Genomic DNA, 24,865 nt, shown 5'->3' with positions numbered 1-24,865 from the left:
AAGTATACATCACACAGGGTAAACCTTTATTGAGATTTCTCATTATCTAATACTAGGGATACAAGTCAGTCATGGTTACTTACCTCGACCATGGCCATAATCCACGGTCTGCTGCACTGGAGGTTTAGACATTGACTGCAAAACCACAGGAATTGGGCTTGGAGGGGGAATAGAAGGATGAATAGGTGGTGCTTTCATTGCAACAGATGGTGGGCCTGTTTCTGAGGTATATTCTGAATTCAGTCCTTTATCTTCATTTGTATCCCAGAGTCCATGGAAAGAATCTTCATCCCAACGTTCTTGCTCCATAGCAGCAGGCTGTGACTTTACCACAGGAGGGGGAGGTGGGATTGGGACAGGTGGCCTTGCCATAGGAATAGATGGCCTTGCTGATGGAGCAGACTGTCTCATCCCTGGAAGGGGTGGTTTACCCATAGGCGGAGGTGGCCTGTAGGATCCTGGAGGCTTTACAAAGAGTAAAACATGTACTAAGTATACAAAATGCTCCCATAATTAAAGACACTTGGGTTGTTATCAAAAATATGTCTGTGATGGGTAGTTTTAGCCTGGTTGCAAATTTATGGCATGGGCTATAAAACAAAGCAAACACCTCTGTACCCATTGCTTTCCTTCTAACAATGTATTTTTTTCAGTTTTCTCAATATTAATACTCAATTTTTCCAAGACCATGGCAGCTTTAAGTTTTGTCATAAAATCTATCAAGAATATATGTTGGTAAACACAGACCATATCTTATCCAAACTTTTTATCTTCTTCCATACTATGCCCCAAATCTTACAGAGTACTCTGCACAGAATAAGTGGAGTTTGATGTCACACTGTAGAATGTTGCTTCACTCAGCAATCAAAAATTACTATGATTATCATGAGCTTCTGTTATTGCTTTCACTTATACTGAGTAAAGAGATCAAGGACTGAAAGAAAATAGGATTTCACCTCCTTCATGGTTTTGGCCTTTTTTGCTAAGCCTACAATCCTGAAAATACATCTTATTTCTTACCTGAAAGATTCCAGGTGGCCGTGCAGATCCAGCCTGAAGTCTTGGCGGCTCAGGCGGTGGTGGGGGAAGGTCAGGTGCCTGTGGCTCAGCAGCAAAATCTTTCAGTTTCTGAAGTTGCTCTTTCTGTTCTCTGCGTGGTACATTGTCAGAAATGATCATACCCTATTTGATTCCTTATGTAAAGTATTTATGACTGATGCTCAAGGAGTAAACTTGCAATGCTCCCTATACTCTCCACAGGAAAAGATACCAAAACACCCCAACCAAAAGGACTCTACAGATGGTGATCTCTGCCTCAAGGTAGGTCAAGAGCTAAACCAGTGAAAACCAATGGCTATTTTCTTCTTAAGGGACCATTAGAAGGGAGATTTTACAATCTCCATATGCATTTCAGCGTTTCATCATTTGATAATCAAGTGTGATCTTTCTGGTTCTGAGCCTTCATGTTCTAAGCCCATTTCTTCTTGTTTATCTTTATACCCAAATACTAACCATGAATTGGTTTTATCTCATTAAAAAAGCATAAAGAAACTCATGCTTTAACCAATATATCCTCAGCTTTCTATTCTCTGGTCAAATCAATCATGTTCCTTTTACCTTTACTCATAGAAGCCTTTTCCTATCCATTTGATTTTCTTTGAACCTATTCCACTTTCTCTACTTTTTAAAATATAGTGCCCCCAAACTGGACATAATAACAAGAGACTAGTTCACAATACAGTGGAAAGACTTCTGGGCTTTCTAAGTCATACTCTTTTAACATGTCAGCGTCATGCTGACTTTCCACAACAGCAATATAATGTTTCCTTGTATTGTTCTTATGTATTATGATTGTTTCTTATACTGTATTTCTAAGTTTGGATGAGATAAAAATAACTATAATTATAAGGAACTGAGATGAAATCAGCAGATGAATTCACTTTATTGCCAGTATCTCTATACTAAAATCAGAGAGAAATAATTTTCAGACATATCAAAGGTAACACTACTTTTAAATAAAGGATAAACAATCCAGTATGATATATTTAGCAAAAAGTGAAAAATTTTTCATTAAAAAATGAAACTTTGACCAGCCATTCCCCAAAAGAAGAGTTGCAAACAATATTAGCAACCACATGTAAGAATGATTCAAGTCATTAAAAGAAACGTAAATCAAAATACTGAGGTTTTACTTCAACACCCTGCAAACTTGCAAAGATGACAAAAGATGGGAATAGCATTGGAGGGGTTTCAGGAAAACAGACATACTGGTACCCTGTTGGTGGAGCCATGAATTAGTACATTCCATTTTGGAAAGCAATTTAGAATTACGCAAATAAAGTGACTAAATGTCCATAACCTTTGACCCAGAGATTTCACTGCTAGGCTTATACCCCAAGGGGGCCATAGAAAAGCCCTCATATCCACCCAACAGTTTATACAGCAGCATTTTTTGTGAAAACAAAAAACTGGAAACCACTTGGTGTCCATCAATTGGGGAATGACTAAAAAAACTGCAACAAGCAAATGAAATGGAATATTCCCTGTAAGAAATCACAAATATGATGAATAAGAGAAGCATAGAAAGATCTACATGAACTGTTGCAGGATGAAGTAAGCAGAGGCAAGAAAACAATGTAAACAGAAAGAACAATCACAACCCCCAAAAAAATCAAAAGTAAATCATGCAAAATTACAAAGAACAAGTCATGTTTCTAAAGAAGATATGAAGACACCTTTTTACCCTACTTTACTTAGGAAGTGGGAGGTTGACCAGTGTAATGGATTACACATATTTTCAGATTTCTGCAATGTACTGACCAGTTTTGCTAAATTTTTTTCTCTCTCTCTCTTTTTTGGAGTCCTTAAAAATATTATTAGATGAAGTAGCTCTCTGGGAAGGGAAGTGATACTGGGAAAAATTTTAATAGTAATTTAACACAGACAAAAATAAACACTTCTAAAAAAATCTAACTTGGTTAGGGTTAAAGAGAGCAGAGCAAATAAGAATATATTATCAGTGTTCTATAGCACACATCTCCTTTTGCCTCAAGGAGTTCTGAAGGAAAAAGAACCTGGCCTTTCTTTTAGTCTATAATGTTACTTTCTCAATCTCATGGTATCTATAACAGATCTCTCTAGCCAATAATTCTAGATGGGCAGTCAGGCTCTTCACTTTTTCCTACTGTGACTTTCTATTATCAAAGCAATATTATTGTCTTGTCCTAGAACTTCAGTTATATCTTTAACTGGTATAATCTATAACTGGTAGCCTTGGACTCCCAAAATCCAGAGAATGTTGTAAGCTTCTTGAGAGCAGGGATTGTCTTTTCATTAACTGTATCCCCATCACTGAGCACATGTGCTTGGTACATAGTAGCCACTTAATAAATGTTTACTGGATTGGATATTGTATAATGGACTGTTCCCAGAATCTAATCAAAAGTTTCTAAAGAATTACTAAAGACTAGATAAGCTTCCATGGACTTCTAAGTTCCTATTCCATAATAGGAAAAATGTATCCATGGTGTAAATTATAGTACATATAATACTGGACTTGGATTAAAATAAATTTGGATTCTATTCCATATTTCATTATGTAAAAACAGTAATAACCTGAAACAAAGGTAGCCATTCCAGTTATGGTTAAGATTGAAATTTCCACAAGGAAATCAAAGAATCCTGGGGATTTAACAACAAGAAACTTAAGATTGATAGAGCATTTCAAAATCATGACAAAGACTAGTAAGCACAGATTCTCTCACATCCAATATAAAAGAAATGGCCCACTGAAAGTAGAGAATTAATCACTAGGAAAAATAAAAAGGCAATGATGTCATAACTCAAAAAATATAAGCACTTAAAAGTAAAATACAGAAAAACACAGCCAATTTGCTGATAAGAGGTCTATAAAGACCATATATTTTTGTGTTTTAAAGCATAAATATAACTCACATGGATCAGTTCAATTCAAAAGCTCATTAAAGGCACTGGGATAGGTGCTGGAGATACAAAGATGAAAAATGACAGTCTTCAGCCCTTAGTTTATAATCCTGTTAGGCAAGGGTTAGGGGGAAAGGGGAGGAGCACAAAAAATTGGCTCTGACAAATTAGAACATGAAAAATGCATTAAATGGCATAAAAAACCCAGAACTTTAGAGTATGAAGAATGGTATGCACAAATGTATTGTCACATTAATGCTCCTTTCTTGTCCTAGAGCTTGAAGGTAGGAAAGAACAAGTAGTCTGGACTGGCTCAAAATCTGTATTTTTGTAAATAGTCATCAAAAAAACCATTAAAGATTTTTGGAGCAAATGAGTGACATGGTTAGTCATGATCTGTACCTGAAGAAGATAACATTCACAATAATGAGATCAAGACATTAGAAGACTAATTCAGAAACAGGGATATAAGTTAGAAGGTTATTACAACAGTCTAGGCAAGAGATAAGGAGGGTTAAACTAAGGGTGGTAGCCACAGAAACAGAAGACAGGCACAAGAGAGACTGTGGTCAGAAGTAAACAGATAATCACTAAACTCACTTTCTGCTCAAATGCCTGTAGTCCTATGAAAATATCTTCTCATTCCCAATAAAGTACCACTAAACAACTAAGTGGGGAATGTACATCATAGAAAGAATTTTCATCTTCCATGAAAATTCAAGTACCAAATACCAGATTAAAACTACTTGAAAAAAACTGAAGTGATTCCGACACAAGTATATCAGGCAATTCTGAAGAACAGTTTAAATACTTTTTTGACTCAAGAAATTATCTTCACTAGTTAACTTACCGTAGCATTTTCAGTTCCTGTGCAGCTTTCAAAATTATTTCATGCTGCCTTTGACTAAGGACCATCACCCCTCCAATAGATTGATCAGAGTCCAAATTTCCTTCTGCTCCCAACATTTCAGAAGAGTGGTGAGACGGAGGAATAGGTGGCATATGATCCCCCATAGGGGAATGCCTGTCTACATCAGATGGGTACCATCTGTCTGACAATCGTTCTCTCTCCCAGTCCATTCGCTCAGGAAGGTAATCTCGTTTTTCCCGCCACGTTTCTCCTCTTTCAGGATATTCTCGCATTCTTAATTCCCCCCTATCACGAAGGTCCCGATCATACATGTGATCTCTATCCCTTTCATCTCTCCACCTGTCATCACGATATCTGTCCAAAGGTGGAAGAGGAGGCAGAGGTGGTAAAGGTGGAAGGGGGGGAATATCACGTTCATGAAACTGTGATTCCTGGTCATCCATTGGTCTCATATAATCTCTGTCCCATTCTCTATCCAATTCTCGATCATACATATCTATAGGTCTTCCCATCCGGTCCCTGTCCCTATCCCTATCCCGCTCCCTGTCCATGTCCCTGTCCATATCCCTAAAGTCTCGATCCATGTCTCGATCTCTATCCCAATCATCCCACCAAGGTCCTCGCCGATCAATATCATGGGACCGAGAAGGTGGCAATGAAAATCTGTCCTCTCTGTTGTATGGATCTACATCATCTTGATAATCTGGTTCACATTCTCTCCAGTACCTCTCTCTGTCCCAGTCTTCAAGTCTTTCCCGTTCTAAAGGAGGGACATTTCTACCATCTAATGAGAAGTCTTCATGCCCTCTATCCTCTCCATGATTCCAGGGAGTCCTAGATGCTTCATCTCGATGATAAGGGGGCATTTTTTCCCCATCTCCCATCCTAACTGATTTATCTACATTAATAGGTTCCAGTCTGGGTATACCTTTATCCCGAACAAATTCTGGTCTGCCCAGTCCCCTTTCCCGACTTCCAGGCCGCCGAGGGGGTCCTCTCTCTCTGCTCCCAGCCCTATGGAGTGGAGGTCCCCTGTCCCGGCTCCCAGCCCTTCTAGGAGGTCCTCTCTCTTGACTGTTGGCCCTCCGGGGAGGTCCCCTTTCCCGGCTGCCAGCTCTCCCCCTATCCTGGATATCTACCTGACCACCTGGAATTTTCTCCCTACCACTTCCCAGTCTCCCTAACCCTCTATCTCGGCTGCCTGATCGTCTTCCCATTACTCTCTCTCGACTGCCCTCTTGCCTGCCCATCTTCTCTCGACTCTCTTCCCTTCTGCCTATCACTTTCTCTCTAATGTCTTCTGGTTTGCCCATTCCAGGGCCCTGATTGATTATTTGTCCTCTCCCTCTGTTTGTCAGGCCCTTATCACGCATGTCTTCCATTCTTCCTTGTCCCCTACCTCTGTAAGATGAACTGCTACCTCTATTGCCTTCTGATCTATGATCTCTGTTATCTAGTCTAGGCAAACCTTTGTCCTGGTTATTTTCTAATTGGGGGATACCAACACCAACAGATTTTAAATCATTATTTGCAGTTAATGATGGTGGTCCTCCCCCATCCATTCCTCCTGTTCGTGAGGGAAAAGCTGATTGAAGAGAGGAAGATTTGTTTGCAAAGGGTTTCTGGCATTGTGCAGGTAATGGCTGCCCAGTTTTGTCTATTTGCTTCTCCAAAGTTTGAGAATTCTGGCTCCAGTTTGAAGGATCATTAGGTCCTGCTTGGACTTCAGTTTGGGGAACATCATGTTGAGTATCTTTTAGTTTCTCAGTGGACTGAAATGACTTAGAATCTTTCGTATCTGCAGTAAGAGAAAATGGAGTTGGTGACATTCTGTTGTTCTTTTGCTGGCCACTGCTGGGGTCCGTTAAAGATTCCTTATTTCCTAGATGGGACTCTACTTGTAATTTGGGTGGATGTTGCTGCTGCCCATAAGGTGGCTTAGAACCTCTCCACTGTGGTCCACTCTGTCGAGGGCCCTGAGAAGTATTTGAAGAAATATAAAACTGAGATGCTGGCCCTCGGGGAATTGTCCCCCATTTGCTTTTAGAGGAACCTTCTGAGTGGTGCCCTTCATATTTGGGTCTTGGCCCATCTGAACGATGTCCTTCAAAACGAGGTCCTTTGGGTCTCGGTCCTTCACATCTTGCCCCTGGTGCATCAAATCTTCCTCGAGGACCATCAAACCTATAAACAAGATAAGACACATTTTAAAGAACCTAAATCAGTATGGTAGAAAAAAATCCTACATGTCAAGACATTTATCTTATAAATATGTTTTAAGACCATAAATATTTCTTTCATTAACAGTTTCAATGAAGCTAATGAGCTAACTTCCATCTTGGAACCAATGCTCTAAGGCAAAAGTCTGGCAGATGATGGCCCATAAGCAACTCCAGAATAATAATATTAAATAGGTCTTAGGATAGATTTTTAAAATCCTGTCACTATCACCCAATTTTCTAGGAAATAAATATTATAATTATACATATAAATAATAACTAAACATTATAGAAATTTATGGTTTCCAAAGCATGTTAATAACTAAAAAGGAACAGTTTAGAGAATAGAATTTGTACACAATGACAACAAAATTCTTTCACTTTAAAAGTAACAATCTCTTAATCCACTATCTTTAGTAATATCTCTTAAGTTGCTAATGAAACAAATGAGAATTAAAAGTTGGATGGTTTTTAATACTTTCAGTAATATGATACATTATTTTTTAGTTCTTAAAATGTCAATAGCTTAGCATTAAGGTTTTATTTGGGATGTTTTAGGAGATAGTTTTGGATACATATTTCATATATACAGTTTAGAACTTTCAGAAAAAGGGACAAAGATAATATTTCAGTTATATTACACTGACAGGAAAGAAAATGTTACTTTTTTTCAGGATTTATAATAGATTGACTCTCTTTAAAGCAGAATCTTTTTGGTGAAATCTCAAGCACATTTTATCCCAAGTACAAGAAACGTTATTTCATAGGGTCAGATTTTACAAAGGTGGGATCTGGCAGGGAGTCCCTCTGATAAGAAAAAAGCAATTCAAATACAATGAATATTCATGAGAGATTATGTGGCAGAATGGTAAAATAGGACTTTAGAGAAGTGGGTTCTGGTCACAGCGCTCCACCTAGCACCAGTAAGTTAAAAGAACTAAGGCAAATCAGTTCAACTCTTCAGGCTTCAGAGGGACTGAACAATTTTATGATCTCCAGGGCAGTGGCCACATCTGAAATTCTATGAGTGTATAGAAACTAAAATACAACTAGCATGACCCTGAATTAGTGATGAGACACCTAAGAGGTGTAAACTGAGAGTTTTTTTAATCACAGAAACTATTATTACAATTGGATTTAAATGTATATTGTGCTCGAAATAATTATTTTGTTCAAGAGTTGTACTTTAAACAGACTTTGAATGAAAGTAATTAAAACTTCTAATTTGGAGAACAGAGAACAAAAACTTTGTTTTCAAATACTATTAAAATCCGGCTTAGAACTAATCTTGGTCCTGGAGAGACAATCACAACACTTTCCTAAAGGAGCTGGTCACAATACAGGTACAGAATGCTATATACACTCTCAGATAAAGTCTGTTTCAAATGCCTATGTTACTAGGAAAGGTTTAGTGAGGGGAAAGTGGTATAGTTCAGGAAATTACAATGGAGTAAAAGACAAAAAAAGACAAAAAACAAAAAGCAAGACAAAAAGAGAAAAAAATGAATTGTTTTATTTATAAATATTTATTCTCAATCAAGATAGTTTTCCCCTTTCTAAATGAAAACTATGGATTTTTTTTTAAAAAAGGAAGAAGATAAAACATGTTTTCCTAATTGATGAAGCAAAACAAGTTCAGTTAGTCAAAGTTCACACCTATGCTCCTTTGTCATTGTTGTGGATCAGAAGAAACCAGGTAAGTCATCAATGGATTTTCTGGCTGTGTGTTTAAAACTGAAAAGTGATAAATGAACATGAATACTCTAATTCCGTATTATACTCTCTTTACCTACAGGAGTTGTGGCTTTAGTTATTGCTGTGATTCCTGAAGGAATGAAAACCAGTTGCCATCCTGAAGTTGTTTATGGCTTTAAGGATGGTACCCTAGAGTCCTGAGAAGTTAGTAACTTGCTCAGGGTCACAGAGGCAATACAGAGGTGTCCTGAGATAGAACCTGAACCTAGAGTATCCTGATTCCAAGGTAGGCTCTCTATGTATGTCACTCTGCCTGCAATGGAATAGCCTACGTAAGAGAGAAAGATGGCAAACTTATAGTGATTTTAACATCTTAGAGGAGAGGGAAGGCTTTATATTTAAGCAACAATACTGATAGTTAAAAATTAGTAATTACTTAAGACCAGAAAGTCAGATCTCTAGAGGTGAAAGGGACTTTGAAACCATGCAACACAACTCCTTCATTTCATAAATGAGAAAACTGAGGCCAAGAGATTTTAAGTGACTTCTGCAAGGTCATTCAGATATTAAATGGTTACGAGGTAGAGTGATATGGTTTAGAGAATGGGATACTAAACTTGGGGTTATGAAGTCCTGAGTACAAGTCCCTCTCAGTCACTTACTAGCTATAAATCCTGGGGTGAGTAACTTAATCTCTCTCCGCCACAGTTTCCTCATTTGAAATGTCTCTTCAGTCCATTCTGGCTCTGAATTCAGGTTCTGTAACTTAAGAGCTGGTGAGAGCTCTTTCCACTTGAACTTATTACATCATATTCATTTCTTAATAGATCCCTTCCTCTACCCCAAACAAGGATTTTAAAGAAAAGTTTAAAAAAGCAGTTCAGCAAAATGAAGCAAAACAGCAATTAAATGATAATATATGCAATATTCCACACCAACAGTCTTGCTCTTCTGCAATAAAGGGTGAGGACACCAATCTAACTCTTCTTTGTGATAACCCCTAGTCATTTCAATAATACAAGCAATCATTTTTATTGTTCTTTCCACTTATTCTTTTAAGCAACATTCCATTGTTTCCTGGTTCTTTTTCCTGAGCTCTGTTTTAGTTCAGAGGTCTGCCCATGTTTCTTTTAATTCTTCACACTGATTGTTTCTATCATAATATTCCTTTACATTTAGGGGTTCTTAACCTGTGATCCATGAACTTGTTTTTTACAAATATTTCAATATAGTTGGTTTTCTTTGTAATCTTACATATTTTTCATTGACAGAAAAATGATTAAGAAACTCCTGCTTTACATTCATGTACCACAATTTGTATAGCTATTCCCCAAATCAGTTTGTTTTTAGTTCTTTGATGCCACAAAAAGTTCTGCTAAAAACTTCAGTTTTTTGGTACACAGGGGACCCTTACATTTTTTTATATCTTTGGAATATAAGCCTGGGAGTGGGATCTCTGGTTCAAAAGGCATAGACATTTTAATCACTTCTTTAGAGTAATCTGAAATTATTTCCAGACCTGGAAACTGTTTGACCAATTCATAGCCTATTAACAGAGTAATAATTTTCTGGTCCTTTGATAATCCCTCCAGCAATTTTTTCTTTCTATTTTTTCTTTCTATTTTTTGTCCTCTTTGCCAATTTGTTGAATGTGAACTGAAAAATCAGGCTTTGTATTAATTTTGCATTTGTATTATTTTTCCATTCAGTAATTTAGAGTCATCTTTCATATGGTTATTAAAGGTCTGCAATTCCTCTTTTAGGAATTTTTTGTTTATATCCTTTTATCACTTGTTCATCGGGGCACAGTCTTTATTTTTTTTTCTGGACCATATGTTTTATTTCATTGATATGAGTAACTCCCAGTGAAAAAACTTCTTTTTCAATGCAGGCCTACATCTTTACTATTAGAAAAGTGCATAAGTTGCCTTAAGAGAGCCAAGAGCGGTCAGGCTATGCAGTGGATAGAGTGCTAGACCTAGAGTCAGGAAGACCCAAGTTCAAATATGACCTCAGAGATTACTAGCTATGTGACCCTAGGCAAATCACTTAACCTCTGTTTGCCTCAATTTCCTCATATGTAAAATGGGGATGATAATAATAATAGCACCTACCTCCTAGAGTTGTTCTGAGGAACAAATGAGATAAGAATTGTAAAGTGCCTAGCACACAACAAGTACTATGTAGGTGCTAGTTAGCATTATAAAAAAGCAAGCTATTGTTATATTATTCATGTTTGTCCTTTGTTGCTGAAAAAGACCATGCCATCAGAGAAATGATGACATGACTTGCACTTGACTTTGTTTTGAGTGAGGGAGGGCTGTGCAGGACATCAGCCTCATTTCTCCTCCAGAGCCATCTGCATCCAGTGACCAGACATTCCTCAGGATGACTGGAGACGGCCCAGGATGCACTGGGAGACCTTGGGGCCTTCAGGCCAAGGTCTTTGCAGGTACTCACTTAGGGTGAGTCAACACCGATTCATTGAATAGGCCTGTTTAAGGAGCCAGGGCTTGGCCCCTTAAATGAGATCGAGAAAACAAAGACATCAGGCCGGATGGGAAACAACAACAGTTACTATTGATAATTACTCTAAAGCAAGTGGGGTCCAGGAGCCCTTGGCCAGGGCCCCTTGGAGTCCCAGTTTCAGAGTGTAGTAGGTTTAAGGTTTTGGGAGAGGACAGGGGGAAAGGAAGGGAAGGGGAGGAGAGGGGGCAGTAAAACCCAGGTCAACTGGGTAACTTCTGGCCATCCAAATTTACCTCCCTTTGGAGAGGAGAAGAAAGGGGAAAGGGAGGCAGATAGGAGAGGAGGAGGTGAGGAACCCAGCTAGAGTTGTGCTATGCTCTCTATATATGGCAGCGAGGTGGCAAAGTGGATAGAGTACCAGGCCCGGAGTCGGCAGGACCTACGTTCAAGTCTGGCCTCAGTCACTAGCTGTGTGAACCTGGGCAAGTCATTTAACCCTGTTTGCCTTAGTTCCTCACCTATAAAATGAGCTGGAGAAGGAAATGGCAAAACACTCCAGAATCTTTACCAAGAAAACCTCAAATGGGTCACGAAGAATTAGATATGACTGAAGTGAGTCAACAACAATTTTCTATGTATCTATATATCATATCTATATCAGAGATATTTGAAACAAAAAATTTTCCCCAACTTGGTCTATCATCATAGCTCTATGTTAAATAACAGTTCCCTTCTCATCCCACATGCATCAACAAGATTCATACAAAAATTTTTCTAATTTTATGTAATTCAATTATGTATTTTCTTTTGTGATCTTTTATCTTTTGTTTGGTTAATGATTCTACCCTTAGCCATAGTTTTGAAAGGTGCCTGACTTTGATGATATTTTAAACTAATTTCTGTCAAACCACTTTTCAGTTATCATAGTAGTTACCAAATAGTGGCAAGTACTTAATATGCACAGGTTTATTTGATGCCTGGTTAATGAATTTAATGGTTTCTGTCTTTGCTTATCTAGCTATTTCCACTGATCTATTTTCCCATTTTTTAAATAGTGTCAAATAGTTTTGATGACTGATGACTTATAATGCAACCTGAGCTCAGAAAGTACTATCACTCCAGCTCCTTCTTTCCTACTTTTTTGTTTATTTTGCTTGAAATTTCTGACCTTTTATTATTCCAAATGAATTAGGTTGTTCAGCTCTATAACATACCATGTCTATTTGACTGACATAATACTAAATTTATAATTCAGGAAGTATTGTCATTTTTATTATAGTGATGCAGTCCAAACAGGAGCAAAGAATGTCACTCCAATTTTCAGACATTCTTTATTTCTTTAAAGGGCATCTTGAAATTTTTGTATCAACTATCTTTGATAAGGAGTGATATCCAAAATATATAGAAAAGACAAATGTAAGAGACCAAGAACCATTTCCCAATGGATAAAATAAAGCAGATGAACAAACAGCTTTCAAAAGAGAGCTTCTTCACACATGACAAAAACAAAAATTAATAGACACTTTAAAAAAACTGAATTTTTCCAGATCTCCCTCCAAAATGAGCATTTTGCAACTGTATTTATGTCTTCAGTGGAGTGTTCACAGGTAAACTCTGATATTCTGTACCTTTATAGTTATTTTGAATGGCATTTCCCTATTATTTTCTATTATTTTGTTACTAAAAAGAATTTTTCTTATTTGTTACAGACACAGTGATGTTTTCTGTGAATTTATTTTGAAACTTCCTACTTCAATGAAACTTCTGTCTCAGTTGCTTTATTTGATTCCCTGTTGTTTTTAAAATAAATCATGTTTCCTCTTTGCAAGTGTTCATGCATTGAATTTCTCTTTCCTCTTTATTAGTCTTAACATTTCTATAAATGCCTTCAAATAATAACACAAAAAGTAGGTCATCATTGCTTTCTTCTTGTATTAACTGGGACAGTTTCTAATGTTTATTCATTGCAAACATAGCAAACTCTGAGTTGTAGATACGTACTCTTCACATTTCAAAATTGCCCACCTACACCTACCCTTTTAAAAGTTTTATTATTATTGTTTTAATATTATCACTTAAAGTTTTTTTACAAGGGTTGTACTTCATCAAAAACATTTTTTGTATCTGTTGGTATAATTCATGTGATTTTTGCTTTAAATATGATTATACTGTTTACTTAAACTATCTTTGCACTGTTAGTATAAATCCAACATAGTCACAGTGGAATTATTTTTTGCTATACTATTCTATAATCTTTTTCAAGGATTTTATTTAAAATTTTTGCATAAATATTCATTATAAATATTGGTATATAGTTCTTTTTTTTTGCTTTCTCCCTCACTGGGTTGGGTATTAGGATTATATTTGTCTCAAAAAAGGAGTCTAGTAGAGTGTTTTTCTTCTTAATTTTTGGAAATAATTTATTTAGAATAAGTTTTAGTTGTTCTTTAGACATCTTACAGAATTCACCAATAAATCTGGATGGAATGCTTTTTTTCCTTTTAGTCAAATCAGTAATTTTCAAAGGCAAAAAAACAACCACCACGCAACAACCCAACAGAAAGTACATATTATAACTATATCGATGGAGTTTTTAATAACATTAGACCCCATACAAAATATAATCAGTAAAGAAGCATCAGACATACCTAGGACCTCCTCTTGGACCTTCCAAGTAAGCACTTCTAGGAGGATCTGGAAGCAGCCCACCTGATCTCACTGGTGCATCTTTAATTGTGTTACCAGGCTGGTTTGAAGCAGGTGAAGATCCTGTAGTAGGAATTTTGGGTTCCATATGCCCTTGTTCAGATGAGAAAGAACTGAATGGCAGAGAAGCTTTAGAGTTCACTTGTTCTGAAGAGCCCATGGATGATTTTATTGGAGGATGATAAGGTGGAGGTGAACCAAAGGATATAGGAGTGGGAAGCAGGGCTGGTCTAGGTTTGTCTGGAGGTTTTGAGCTTTGAGAACTGGCAGCTGATGGAACTGATGTGGTAGTTAATTGAGGGGGTAACCCTTGGGGAAGAACTGCTGAAGTGAGATTTGGGGGAGGCATTCCTGGAGGGGGTGTTGCTGATGACAAAGATGGGGGAGGCAAGACAGGTGGTGCTGCTGTAGAAGAAAGGGATGGTGGGGGAAGAACAGGTGGAGGCCCGGTTGAAGAGAGAGATGGTGGAGGAAGAACAGGGGGAGGTCCAGCTGAAGAGAGAGATGGTGGAGGCAGAACTGGTGGAGGTCCAGGTGGGGGAACAGATGTTGGTAGAGGAGGCATCACTGGTGGGGGCATCACAGGTGGTGGCACTGTGGCAGGCAGAGCAGGGGGCATCACTGGTGGTGGTAATGATGTTGATAGAGATGGAGGTAATACAGGAGGGGGCATTGTTGGTATTGCTGGAGGCATTTGAGAATATGGAACAAATGGTGGTGGTATTGTCATGCTTCCCATATACTGATTTTTCACATTCTGAAGTGTGTTCACTTTCTCCTGAAGGTTGGACTGAGTAGCTTTTAAATGTCCCTGCCATGAGTTCCACTGCTTCTCATACTCTTGAAGCTGATCTTTGTGAGGATAGGTATGGAGCTGATCCTGCCACTGCTGAAATTCTCGTTCCCATTCTTTGAAAAGATGCTGAAATTGCTGCTGCTGCATCTCATAATGCCGTAGCTGCAAATCTACGGACATAGTCTATAAAATGAAGAGAGAAAAATAATTTTGCAATATCATAACACACTTGATTAAAATAGTTAAGACTTAGGAGCTTTGCTGTAATCAGGAGACTCCAAGTACTTGGGAGAGAGAAAAATTAAAGACTTTAGAAAAGTATGCTTACTAACTTAAATTATAATAATTTCTTTCCTTTTCATAATTTATTTAGCATGTCTTCCATTTACCATGCACTCAAGAAAACCACATATGCAGAAAATCACTAAAGGAAATATTTACTTCCTCAATGAATTGAACTTTGAATATAGGGACAACTGACGAAAGAGGTAAATATTTATCTCCTTGTATGCAGGGTTCCAGAAGAAATACAGTAAAGTTGGAAAAGTAAAGTAAAATTTAATTAAATTTCCTAACATAATTCTAACAGCTGGAAACCACTATCTGAGACCTTGAATCTGGCAGTGAACAAGAAGTTGTATAATATAGCACCACCATGGGGCCTTCAACTTCTATTGCAATGAGCATAAACCCTTCTATACATAGGAAAAAGTGCTAGGCAACTGGAAAACCTTTGCAGAAGATCCAATTGTTGGTTTTCACCTAATAATTTTAGTACTCTTCATATCTTACAAAGATAAGAATTGAAAAAGAAAAAGCATACTACTGTTGAAAAAGTGTTGGACTTAAAATCAGAGTACCTAGGCTCAAATCACAGCTTGACTTCTCTGGGCCTCTGCTTCCTGATAAAATAAAGAGGTTAGACTAACAAACTGATCAGGTTCTTTTATGCTCAAAATCTATAATCTAATGATTCTGCAATCTTAGTCTCTAGGAAAAAAGCTCATATCCTTTATACTAATAAGTTAATGAGAAAGTAACCTGTATGTGTGGTGGTTGCTGTATGATCTGCTGGTACTGTTGGAGGATCTGCTGTAGCTGGGCATGCTTCTGCATTATTCCCTGATACTGAAAACCAACTCGGTGATGCTGTTGCTGCTGCCAGTGTGCCGCTGCAGCCTGTAATTGTTTTAATCTGGCCTCTTCTTCAGGTTCTTCAGACTAAAGGAAAAAAGAAAAAATCAAGGTTATTACATGATATACAAAAAAATCACTGAGACTTGCATAGTATTTTAAAATTTCCCATAGAGCCTTGAGCCCCTACAATTCATCTGGCTAATTTGGGTCATCTTTCTTACCATGTATGTGCAATGGCAAAGAAGGACTTCACCTTCATGGTTCTTCATAATAAGAGCACCTGCCTGACAAGGTTCTTGTGAGGGTCAAAAGAGGTAATATTTGTAAAGGGCTGAGTGCAATGTCTGGCCCATAGCAGATAGGTGACAAATGTTAACTCCTTTATCCCACAAAGGCCCATACTCAATCATGAAGATGGGAGTAGTTATTCTCATAATTATTAGTCAGAATCCTCAGATCTTCATCAGAGTAAACCTGTGTATTTATATATTTACTTTCTTTATATAAAAGATGAAAAGAATTATGATCTTCTTTCCATTTTTTACAACTTTCACAACAAATGAGGTCAGGAAACTATTATACCCCCAAAATTTCTTAGTTCAAGCTTCTTTGGGGAACTATGACCTTTGGATTAGCACAATTTCTACTCATCTTCCTGAACCAACACATAACTGTATTCTGTAATCAAGATATGTCCTTAATGCTACTGCAATGCTAAGAACTTACTGCCAAAATAATACAAAATGATTTAGAAATGACTTCAGAGTAAAATAAAAAAGATACAAAGTTTGACATCTTTCAAACTTCAAAAAATAACATCTATAAACTACCCCAAAGATCCCTTCAGCATCTACAAGTGCATAGTGTAAGGTCTCTCTATTATCTAAAACTAAGCTAAGAGAAAAGTTACTTTCCTTAATCTATTAGATAGTCATAGATCTAATCATAATTCCTCTCTAAGAAGACTATTTTTTGTGGCTGGTACATTTTGTTTTGAGACAACAGATGCTTCCCAAACAGTCCAAACCACCTGCTCCCCAGTTTATCCCCCTCCTGCCCGGGGTCTACTCCCGGGCCTTCGCCTCTCCACTTACCGATCCCCGGTCTTCGGACGTCTCCGGCCCCTCTCCCGGTTGGGGGAGGGCAATAAACAGGCAGAGCACCCGAAAGGAGTTGCAGTCAGCAAGCTTTATTGCATTTCTTCCCCTTCTCCTTCTCCTCCTAAGCCCTTGTGATCATCCCCTTTTATTATCCCCTGTCTCCTCCCCCGTACCTCCCATGGGCGGGCGAGCTCCTCCCAAGTGCCTCCCCGCGGGTGGAGCCAGCCTGTTACCAGGGCCATCCCAGTACCCCACAAGGGGGCAGGTTCGGACCCTCAGGCGTCTCACAGTCCTCACGGGGGACCCCGGTCCAGAGCTGTCCCCCAACATCTCCCCCTTTTTGTTTTACACGGGTAGGTTGGGCGATTCCCCCCATGGGGACCTGCCCTCGCGGTGTCTCAGAGACAAGACATTGCCTTTAAGACTCTCCAGTGCCTGTGTCAATAATTGCAGGAGGTACTTCAGGAGGCACGGCAGGACAAGACACATAAGGACAAGAACTGCAACGGAGGAGAGCACCCCTGGCAGCCAATGCAAGTCCAGGATTTGTTGTAACCAATCGAAGATGGAACGCTCTTCTCGTTCACGCTTTTCCTCAAACGTTCTGGAGAGGTTATTCAGCTGATCAATGAGCAAGTCCAACTGATGGATGTCATCTGTGGCGTTATAAGCCAGCATAGCCCCCTGGAGGGCTTTGCGGACCGCCGGCCATTGACTGGGGAAGGTTGAGGAATCAATTGGGAGATTAAGCATGCAAAGCGGGCGATATTTGTAGTGGCACTGCAATATCTCGTAGCGTTGGTGTAAAGCCATCTGGTCTCCTAGCCAAATCACCGTGTCTTGTAGGGCGGTGATTTGACTTTGGAGGAGGTGATCAATATGGTCCTGACGGTGCCACGCTGCTACCTCTGAATTCATGAAAGATTGGAGGGTGGAAGCTAATAACTGTCCTTCCTCTATTAGTTGTAGGATCTGAAACTCTTAATACAATTCTATAGCCAGATTTACAAACCCCAAAACGTCCCCAATCCCATCCCTGCGGCTGCGGGGACGAAGTCCGCCCGTCAATATCTTCATCAATGTATTAAAAATGCGGTCTGCAGGTGTGAGCGCGAAAGCTTCAGCTTTAACTGGGAGCAATTGATAGGGAGGATTTATGACCAGCATAACTACATAGGAGGAATGGTTTCTCCAAAGAGTGTTAGTAAGAATGGGTTGAGTACAAGTGACATTATATGTAGGTAGGTTAGCCTGTGGTCCTTCATACTGTATGGTGAGGTTATTAGAGGGACACAGGAGAAAAGCACTGTTCGGAGGTGTTTGAACTTCTGCTACCACCTCATAGCAGAGGTAATCGGTGTCTTTTTGATGTCTGTCTGAACAGGAGGAATACTTCCCCTGGAACACGTGTTGCCATGTTTGGTACAAGTCCGGTTGAGTCCAAATTCCACTAGGTCCAGTGACTACCGCGACTGACAAATTAGTTGTTCCCAAGGCGGGCCCTATTTTCCACAAGTCACCATGTATCCTTCCATAGGGAATCACCACGGGAGTAGGGGCAGGCCTTCTCCCATAAGAGGTCGTATTATCTGCATCCCAAAACCAAAGCGTTGTGCCATTTGGCAATGGCGGACCTGGAGCCGCCATGCCTGTAGAACAGACCGTGAAGGGGTCAAACGTCAATGGATAACCCTTCAGGCAAGGAGGAGGCACAACAGGAGGGCTCCATTCTCTGGTCATGTTGGCAGCAGCATACGGGATAGCCAACAAGGTGACATTAACCGAGGTGCTATGATTAAGCAGTTCTGGATTGGACTCTGGCGGTTCAGTGAGTTCACGGGGAGTCAGGGGCACGCAGAAGCGGCCCCACGGAGCAGAGGAGTCATTCGCTCCGCACCCTCTGTACAGACAGACTGGAGGAGTCACAGACACCAACGACAGTGGTTTGGAGGGACTTCTCTCTATCGGCAGGTAGCTGTAATCTGCTTTTGGGGTCCCAGTCAGGATGGAGGCATTGCCATACATAAGAAGAGGGATAGGATGGTTTCCCCATCCGACCACTCTTAGGGCGGGGAGTCCCTGTGCTAATGCCCAGTAGGTGTCGCCCCTTTGATCTGCGGCTCACTGCTCTGCGGGGGTGGCGTTATACCATTTGGACTGGACAGCCTCGGACCCAGGTAGGAACTGTTGAAGGGCTATCAGAAGTGTGAGCATGGTTACCTCACGCTGTTTGCGCACCCGCTTCGGGAGGTGCCTTCCTCGCCGCCCTCGTCTCCTCCTTGCTTTCGGCTTCTCGCAGCTCGACTGCCCATCGCGTGGGGATCCAGATCTCAGTCCCTGGGTTGGCTTCATCTGGTTGGACACAAAGATACCCCTGACCTCTCGCTATGACTATTCCAGGGCCATGCCATTTGCCTTCTTGGTCCCTCCACCGGATTCGAGCTCCAGTGAGGCAGGCAGTAGGGGCCTTTAACGGCCTTTCCCTTCTGCCCCCCATCTCATGGAGATAAAACCTTTGTGCGGGGCTTATGCCATCGTCCTGGATTTGCAAAAAATTGTGGGTGAAGACAGCTTGTGCCAGATCACCTCGGGAGAGGCGCCCCGCTGCCCTCACTCCCCCTTTTTGTTTTAAAAGAAGAGTTTTTATAGTGCGGTTAGCACGCTCAACGATGGCCTGACCAGTGGGATTATACGGGATGCCAGTAATATGAGTAATAGAAAATTCTTTACAAAAAGAGGCAAAGGCAGAAGAAGTATAAGCTGGCCCGTTATCTGTTTTTATAGCTTGGGGCACTCCAACCGCGGCAAAACAACCATAAAGGTGATTGAGCACTGCGCGGGTTGTCTCTTTGGGCTGTATAGAGGCTATGATGAAATTGGAGGCCGTATCAACACAAACATGTATAAGGACTTTGCCAAAGTGCGTGATATCCATTTGCCAAAGGTCGTTAGGGAGATCACCACGGGGGTTAACAGCGGTGTCTCGAGCAGGAGGGCGAAATGGGGCACAATTGACACACTGTTTGACTATTCGACGAGCGTCTTCTTTGGACAGGCCATAAAGGCGTCGCAAAGATCGGGAAGATAGGTGATACTTGTCATGGGCCGCTCGTGCTTCTAAATGCAAAGGAAATAGAAGAGCTTTGTCTACAATATCGTTACCTTGATAAATTGGTCCTATGGTGGACATATGGGAACGAATATGCAATACATAAAGAGAAGTAGAGCGTTGTAACATGGACTCTTGAATATCATATAAGATTTGAGCTATAGTTGAAGCACGGGGATTAATAAGGGCAGAAGGTAAGGCAGCAATAGCATTTGCACAATATAAACTATCAGTGACAAGATTAAAGCTCTCATTAGGTAATATGGAGAGAGCATGTTGGATTGCAACTAGTTCATTCTTTTGGGCTGAGGAATATTCGGTGGTGTACACCTTAAGGAGTTGCTTAGAAGGGATATAAACTGCAGCCCTATGACATTTGGTGGCATCCGTAAAAACAGTGGCTCCCATAACTGGCTGTGGAGATACAATAGCAAAGGGAACCCGAATAGGAAGAACTTCCCATCCTCTAAGCGCTGGGGGGAACGGAAGCTTCACAATATTACACATGCATAGAAGAGAGGCCCATTCTGGGATTTCATCGGAGAAACACCTCAAGGCTTCCTCCGATGCCTCCAAGTTCAGAACGGGGAATCTGCCAAAAGCCAATAGGCAGCGTTCGGCACTTAAAAGAAAAAACTGGGCGATCATTCGCCACTTGTGTGGAAGGACTCTTTTGTGGCGAGGGGGGTATAGCCATTCCAAAATGCCATGTGATTGATAGAGACATCCAATGAAGGTACTTGCTTTTAATATAGTGGCATAAATGGGCTGATTGGGCTCCTGTTGCACAACGACAGCGGAGCACCTGTTGAGGATGCCCTTGGCTGCCATTAAGGCCTCAGATGTCCAGTGTCTGGGTGGGAGTAGGGCAGGATCTCCTTGCAGCAAGTCGTACAGCGGGTACAGAATACCATCAGGGATAGGGATAACTGCCCGCATCCACTGTATAGCGCCAATCAGCTTTTGAAAATCATTGAGAGTGGAGAGCTGAGAGAGATCAATACTCGGAGGACGGCGAGCAATTCGCCCTTGTTTTAGTTCATAACCAAGATACTGAAAAGGGGGTGTGGTCTGTACTTTGTCTGGAGCCACAGTCAGCCCGTGGGCAGCTAAGGTATCAATCATAAGCTGAGTAAGGGCCATTGTGGAATCATGGCTAGGCGTAGCAACAAGAATGTCATCCATATAATGAATGATAATGGCCTTGGGGAAGCGCTGTCTAAGTGGAGAGAGGATAGCATGGACATACATTTGGCACATGGTAGGGCTATTTGCCATCCCTTGAGGGAGCACGGTAAAATGATACCATTCATATGGTTGCTGGCGATTTTCCGAAGGGATGGAAAAGGCAAATTTGATCCTATCTTGTGGGTGTAGGGGAATGCTATAGAAACAATCTTTGATATCAATGATTGTCATAGTAAAATCTCGGGGGATCGCAGCAGGAGTGGGGAGACCGGGCTGTAGCGCCCCCATAGGCAGCATGCATTTGTTAATCTCTCTAAGGTCTATGAGCATGCGCCAGGATCCAATTTTCTTCTTTATAACAAAAACAGGAGAATTATAAGGGCTCGTGGTGGGCTCAATGCGGTCCTGTTTCAAAAGGGAGGTCACTATGGAACGTAGGGCGGTGAGCTTTTGGGGGGATAGGGGCCACTGTTCAACCCACACGGGGTCTCAGTTTTCCATGTTATAGGCGGGCTGCTCACCGTTACGGTGGCCCCAGCATGTTTAACTGAAGGTGTTCTGGAGTGGTAAGGTGTAACCCAAGTTGCTGGAGGAGGTCGCGCCCCCAAAGGGCGTAGGCAAGACCGGCCAATTTTAAGGGTCTAAAATATCCCTGATAATCCTCAAAGGTCCAACTCAAATGTTTAGCAGCCCGTAGCGCTGAACTAGCACCCCCTACTCCAGCAACCAGGGTAGCACTGCCGCTCACCGCCCAACTGGGCTCCCATTGGGATGCATTAATAACTGACACATCTGCTCCAGTATCGAGCAGACCCATGATTGGATGCCCTTCAACCAGAATCTGTATCATGGGGCGATCGCCTACAATTGGAGAGCACCAATTAATTTGATGGGTGTTCTGCTCAGGCTCTTCAATCCAAGGCAGGGAGATGCCCCTCCCAACGGGAGTCCCTGGGGCAATATTTATAGGATAACAATGCGGATTAGTCAAATAAATCGTGGAGGACCCGCTGGACAACAACTGAGTATGGACTATGAATGGCACATAGCTGGAGGGTCCCACCACCAAGCGGGGAAAGGGAGCGGGGGGCACATCAATCCCTTCAGTATGCCAAGGCCTTATAACTAAATCAGTGTCTGAGGGATCCGTGGCAGATGTGCATACTAAGGTTGTAATTTTTGGAGGGCTTGTTGGTACTGCTGCGGATACGACAGGGGTGCAGAATTCCTGGGCTGGGGGGCAGGGGCAGGGCCTACGGTCCCCACTGGGAAGACATGTTTCTGGGTTCGGGGGCCCCCCCAAGGGAGGCCCCCTTTCCCGTCCGAGGTGGTTGAGGCTGCGGCTTAGGGCGGCAATATCTGGCAATATGACCTGGTTTCCCACAGCAAAAACAAGTGGGCAGTGGTCCCACCTTAGCGGCAGGGCACTGGCTCTTAAAGTGCCCCATCTGACCACAGCGATAGCATTGCCTCTGGTCCTTGGCACCCTGAAGGGCCTGGGTCACCCCTTGGGCCACCGCCGTCACCATGGCCTGGTGGGTGTCTTTAGGTGGAATGTCTAACAGCCTCTCTACTATCTCCTCAAGGGAGGCTAGAGGCCCCAAGCCCACTAGGGCTTGGGAGCATTCAGGATGCAGGCCATCTCGGACCAGCTGAGTTATCAGGGAATCCGTTCCTGGTCCCGAGCCAAGAGACCGCCGGACTGCAAGCTGAACCCTACTCACGAAATCAGTAGGGGACTCGCTAGCCCTCTGCTTTAACCCTACCAACTTATCCCTCATAGTCCCTGGGGCGTCAATCTTGGCAAAGCCCCTAATATGACAATACTGTACTGCAGCCATCACTTGGGGGTCGAATTGGAGCTGGTCAGCAAGCTGCAAGTATGGCCCCGCCCCTGTTATCATATTCACAGCGTCCTCTGTCCCTGCAATATTGTGTTCCTTGACATATCTGAGCGCCTCTCGTCTAACGGCAGCGCCATAGGCCACTACCTACCCTGGTGTAAGAATAGCCCCCGAGATAAAGGCCTCATTTCTAGAATATATAGAGAACTGATCCAAATGTACAATCATACAAGTCATTCCCCAATTGATAAATGGTCAAAGGATATGAACAGGCAATTTTCAGAAGAAGAAATTAAAGCTATCTATAATCATATGAAAAAATGCTCTAAATCACTATTGGTTAGAGAAATGCAAATCAAAACAACTCTGAGGTACCACATCACACCTATAAGATTGGCAAACATGACAGAACAAGAAAATGATAAATGCTGGAGAGGATGTGGGAAAGTTGGAACACTAATTCATTGTTGGTGGAGCTGCGAGCGCATCCAACCATTCTGGAGAGCAATCTGGAACTATGCCCAAAGGGCTACAAAAATGTGCATACCCTTTGACCCAGCAATATCGCTACTAGGACTATATCCCCAAGAGATCATAAAAATGGGAAAGGGTCCCACATGTACAAAAATATTTATAGCAGCACTCTATGTAGTTGCCAAAAACTGGAAGTCAAGGGGATGTCCATCAATTGGGGAATGGCTGAATAAATTATGGTATATGAATGTAATGGAGTACTATTGTGCCATAAGAAATGATGAACAAGAAGACTTCAGAGAGGCCTGGAAGGACTTATATGACCTGATGCTGAGTGAAAGGAGCAGAACCAGGAGAACTTTATGCACAGCAACAACCACAGTGTGTGAGAGTTTTTTCTGGTAGACTTAGATCTTTGTAATAACACAAGAACTTTTTACCAAAAAAAAAAAAAAAAAAAATCCCAATGGAGGATCTCAAGGCAAAATGCCTGCCACACTCAGAGAGAGAAATATGGAAGTCACTCACATATTGTAGCAGATCATGTTTGTGTATGTGTATGTGTTTGTGTATCATGTTCTGATTTGTTATACAATTTCTTTCATTTATCTTAGTCTGACTACATAGCATGACTATAGTGAAAATATACTCAATAGGAAAGTATATGTAGAATCTATACAGAATTGTATGCAGTCGTGGGGAGGGAGGGGGGGAGTGCGGGGTAGGTGGGGGGGATAAAATCACAATTGTATGGCAGTGACTGTTAAACATTACAAAATAAAAAAAATAAAAATAAAAATAAAAAAAAGAATAGCCCCCGATACCTCCCTCCAATCAGCTGGGGCCCACGGCCAAGTGGCTGTGGCATTCGCAAGGAGATGTTTCACATAAGGTGACGAAGGGCCGTATTTGGAGACGGCCTCCTTCAGTTCTTTCAATAATTTGAAGGGCACCGGTCGATGTAAACCGTTCTCATTTCCCATCAGATCCCGCTCCACTATGACAGGGTAAGCGCCTGCCCCCTCCCACTCCTCTAAATCTACCTCCTGTCCCTCCACCAAAGCTGCGGATAGGCTCTGAGTGAGTACGCTCAGAGGCTCCGAGGGCCCAGACCGCCCGTAGGTAAATGACCGCGTTCCTTGTGATGATTGTGACAAGGACATGGCGGCTGGGGGGAAGGAGAAGGCATTAGGTCCGATCTCAGAAGGATTGGGAGTTCCTAAACTCTGTTGAAACTTCTTCTTGCAAATTCCCCCGCCCTCTTTTGTTGTTCCAGGGACTTTCCATTCTTTCTTAAGGGTTCCTTCTGACGAGC

The 24,865-nt window shown here is 41.4% G+C and overlaps 1 protein-coding gene across 7 annotated transcripts in view; it reads right to left on the bottom strand.

The window, feature by feature from the left end:
- Positions 1–24,865, bottom strand: part of YLPM1 (YLP motif containing 1) — a 90,490-nt gene that overhangs the window by 50,558 nt on the left and 15,067 nt on the right. For 5 of the 7 annotated variants that reach the window (XM_072622585.1, XM_072622583.1, XM_072622581.1 and 2 more), the window contains exons 3-8: positions 19,156–19,287; positions 15,740–15,919; positions 13,845–14,881; positions 4,793–6,997; positions 1,021–1,150; positions 84–465 (exon numbers count right to left, since the gene is read on the bottom strand). In XM_072622585.1, coding sequence (XP_072478686.1) covers positions 84–465; positions 1,021–1,150; positions 4,793–6,997; positions 13,845–14,881; positions 15,740–15,919; positions 19,156–19,287 — 4,066 coding nt within the window. The remainder of the gene's footprint in view (positions 1–83; positions 466–1,020; positions 1,151–4,792; positions 6,998–13,844; positions 14,882–15,739; positions 15,920–19,155; positions 19,288–24,865) is intronic. The other 2 variants (XM_072622584.1, XM_072622582.1) reach the window with 1 other exon arrangement.

The sequence above is a fragment of the Notamacropus eugenii genome, chromosome 7, assembly GCF_028372415.1.
Source record: "Notamacropus eugenii isolate mMacEug1 chromosome 7, mMacEug1.pri_v2, whole genome shotgun sequence".
NCBI lineage: Eukaryota > Metazoa > Chordata > Mammalia > Diprotodontia > Macropodidae > Notamacropus > Notamacropus eugenii.
The sequence above is the reverse complement of the archived record's forward strand: the minus strand, read 5'-3'. Positions and strand labels throughout refer to the sequence as shown.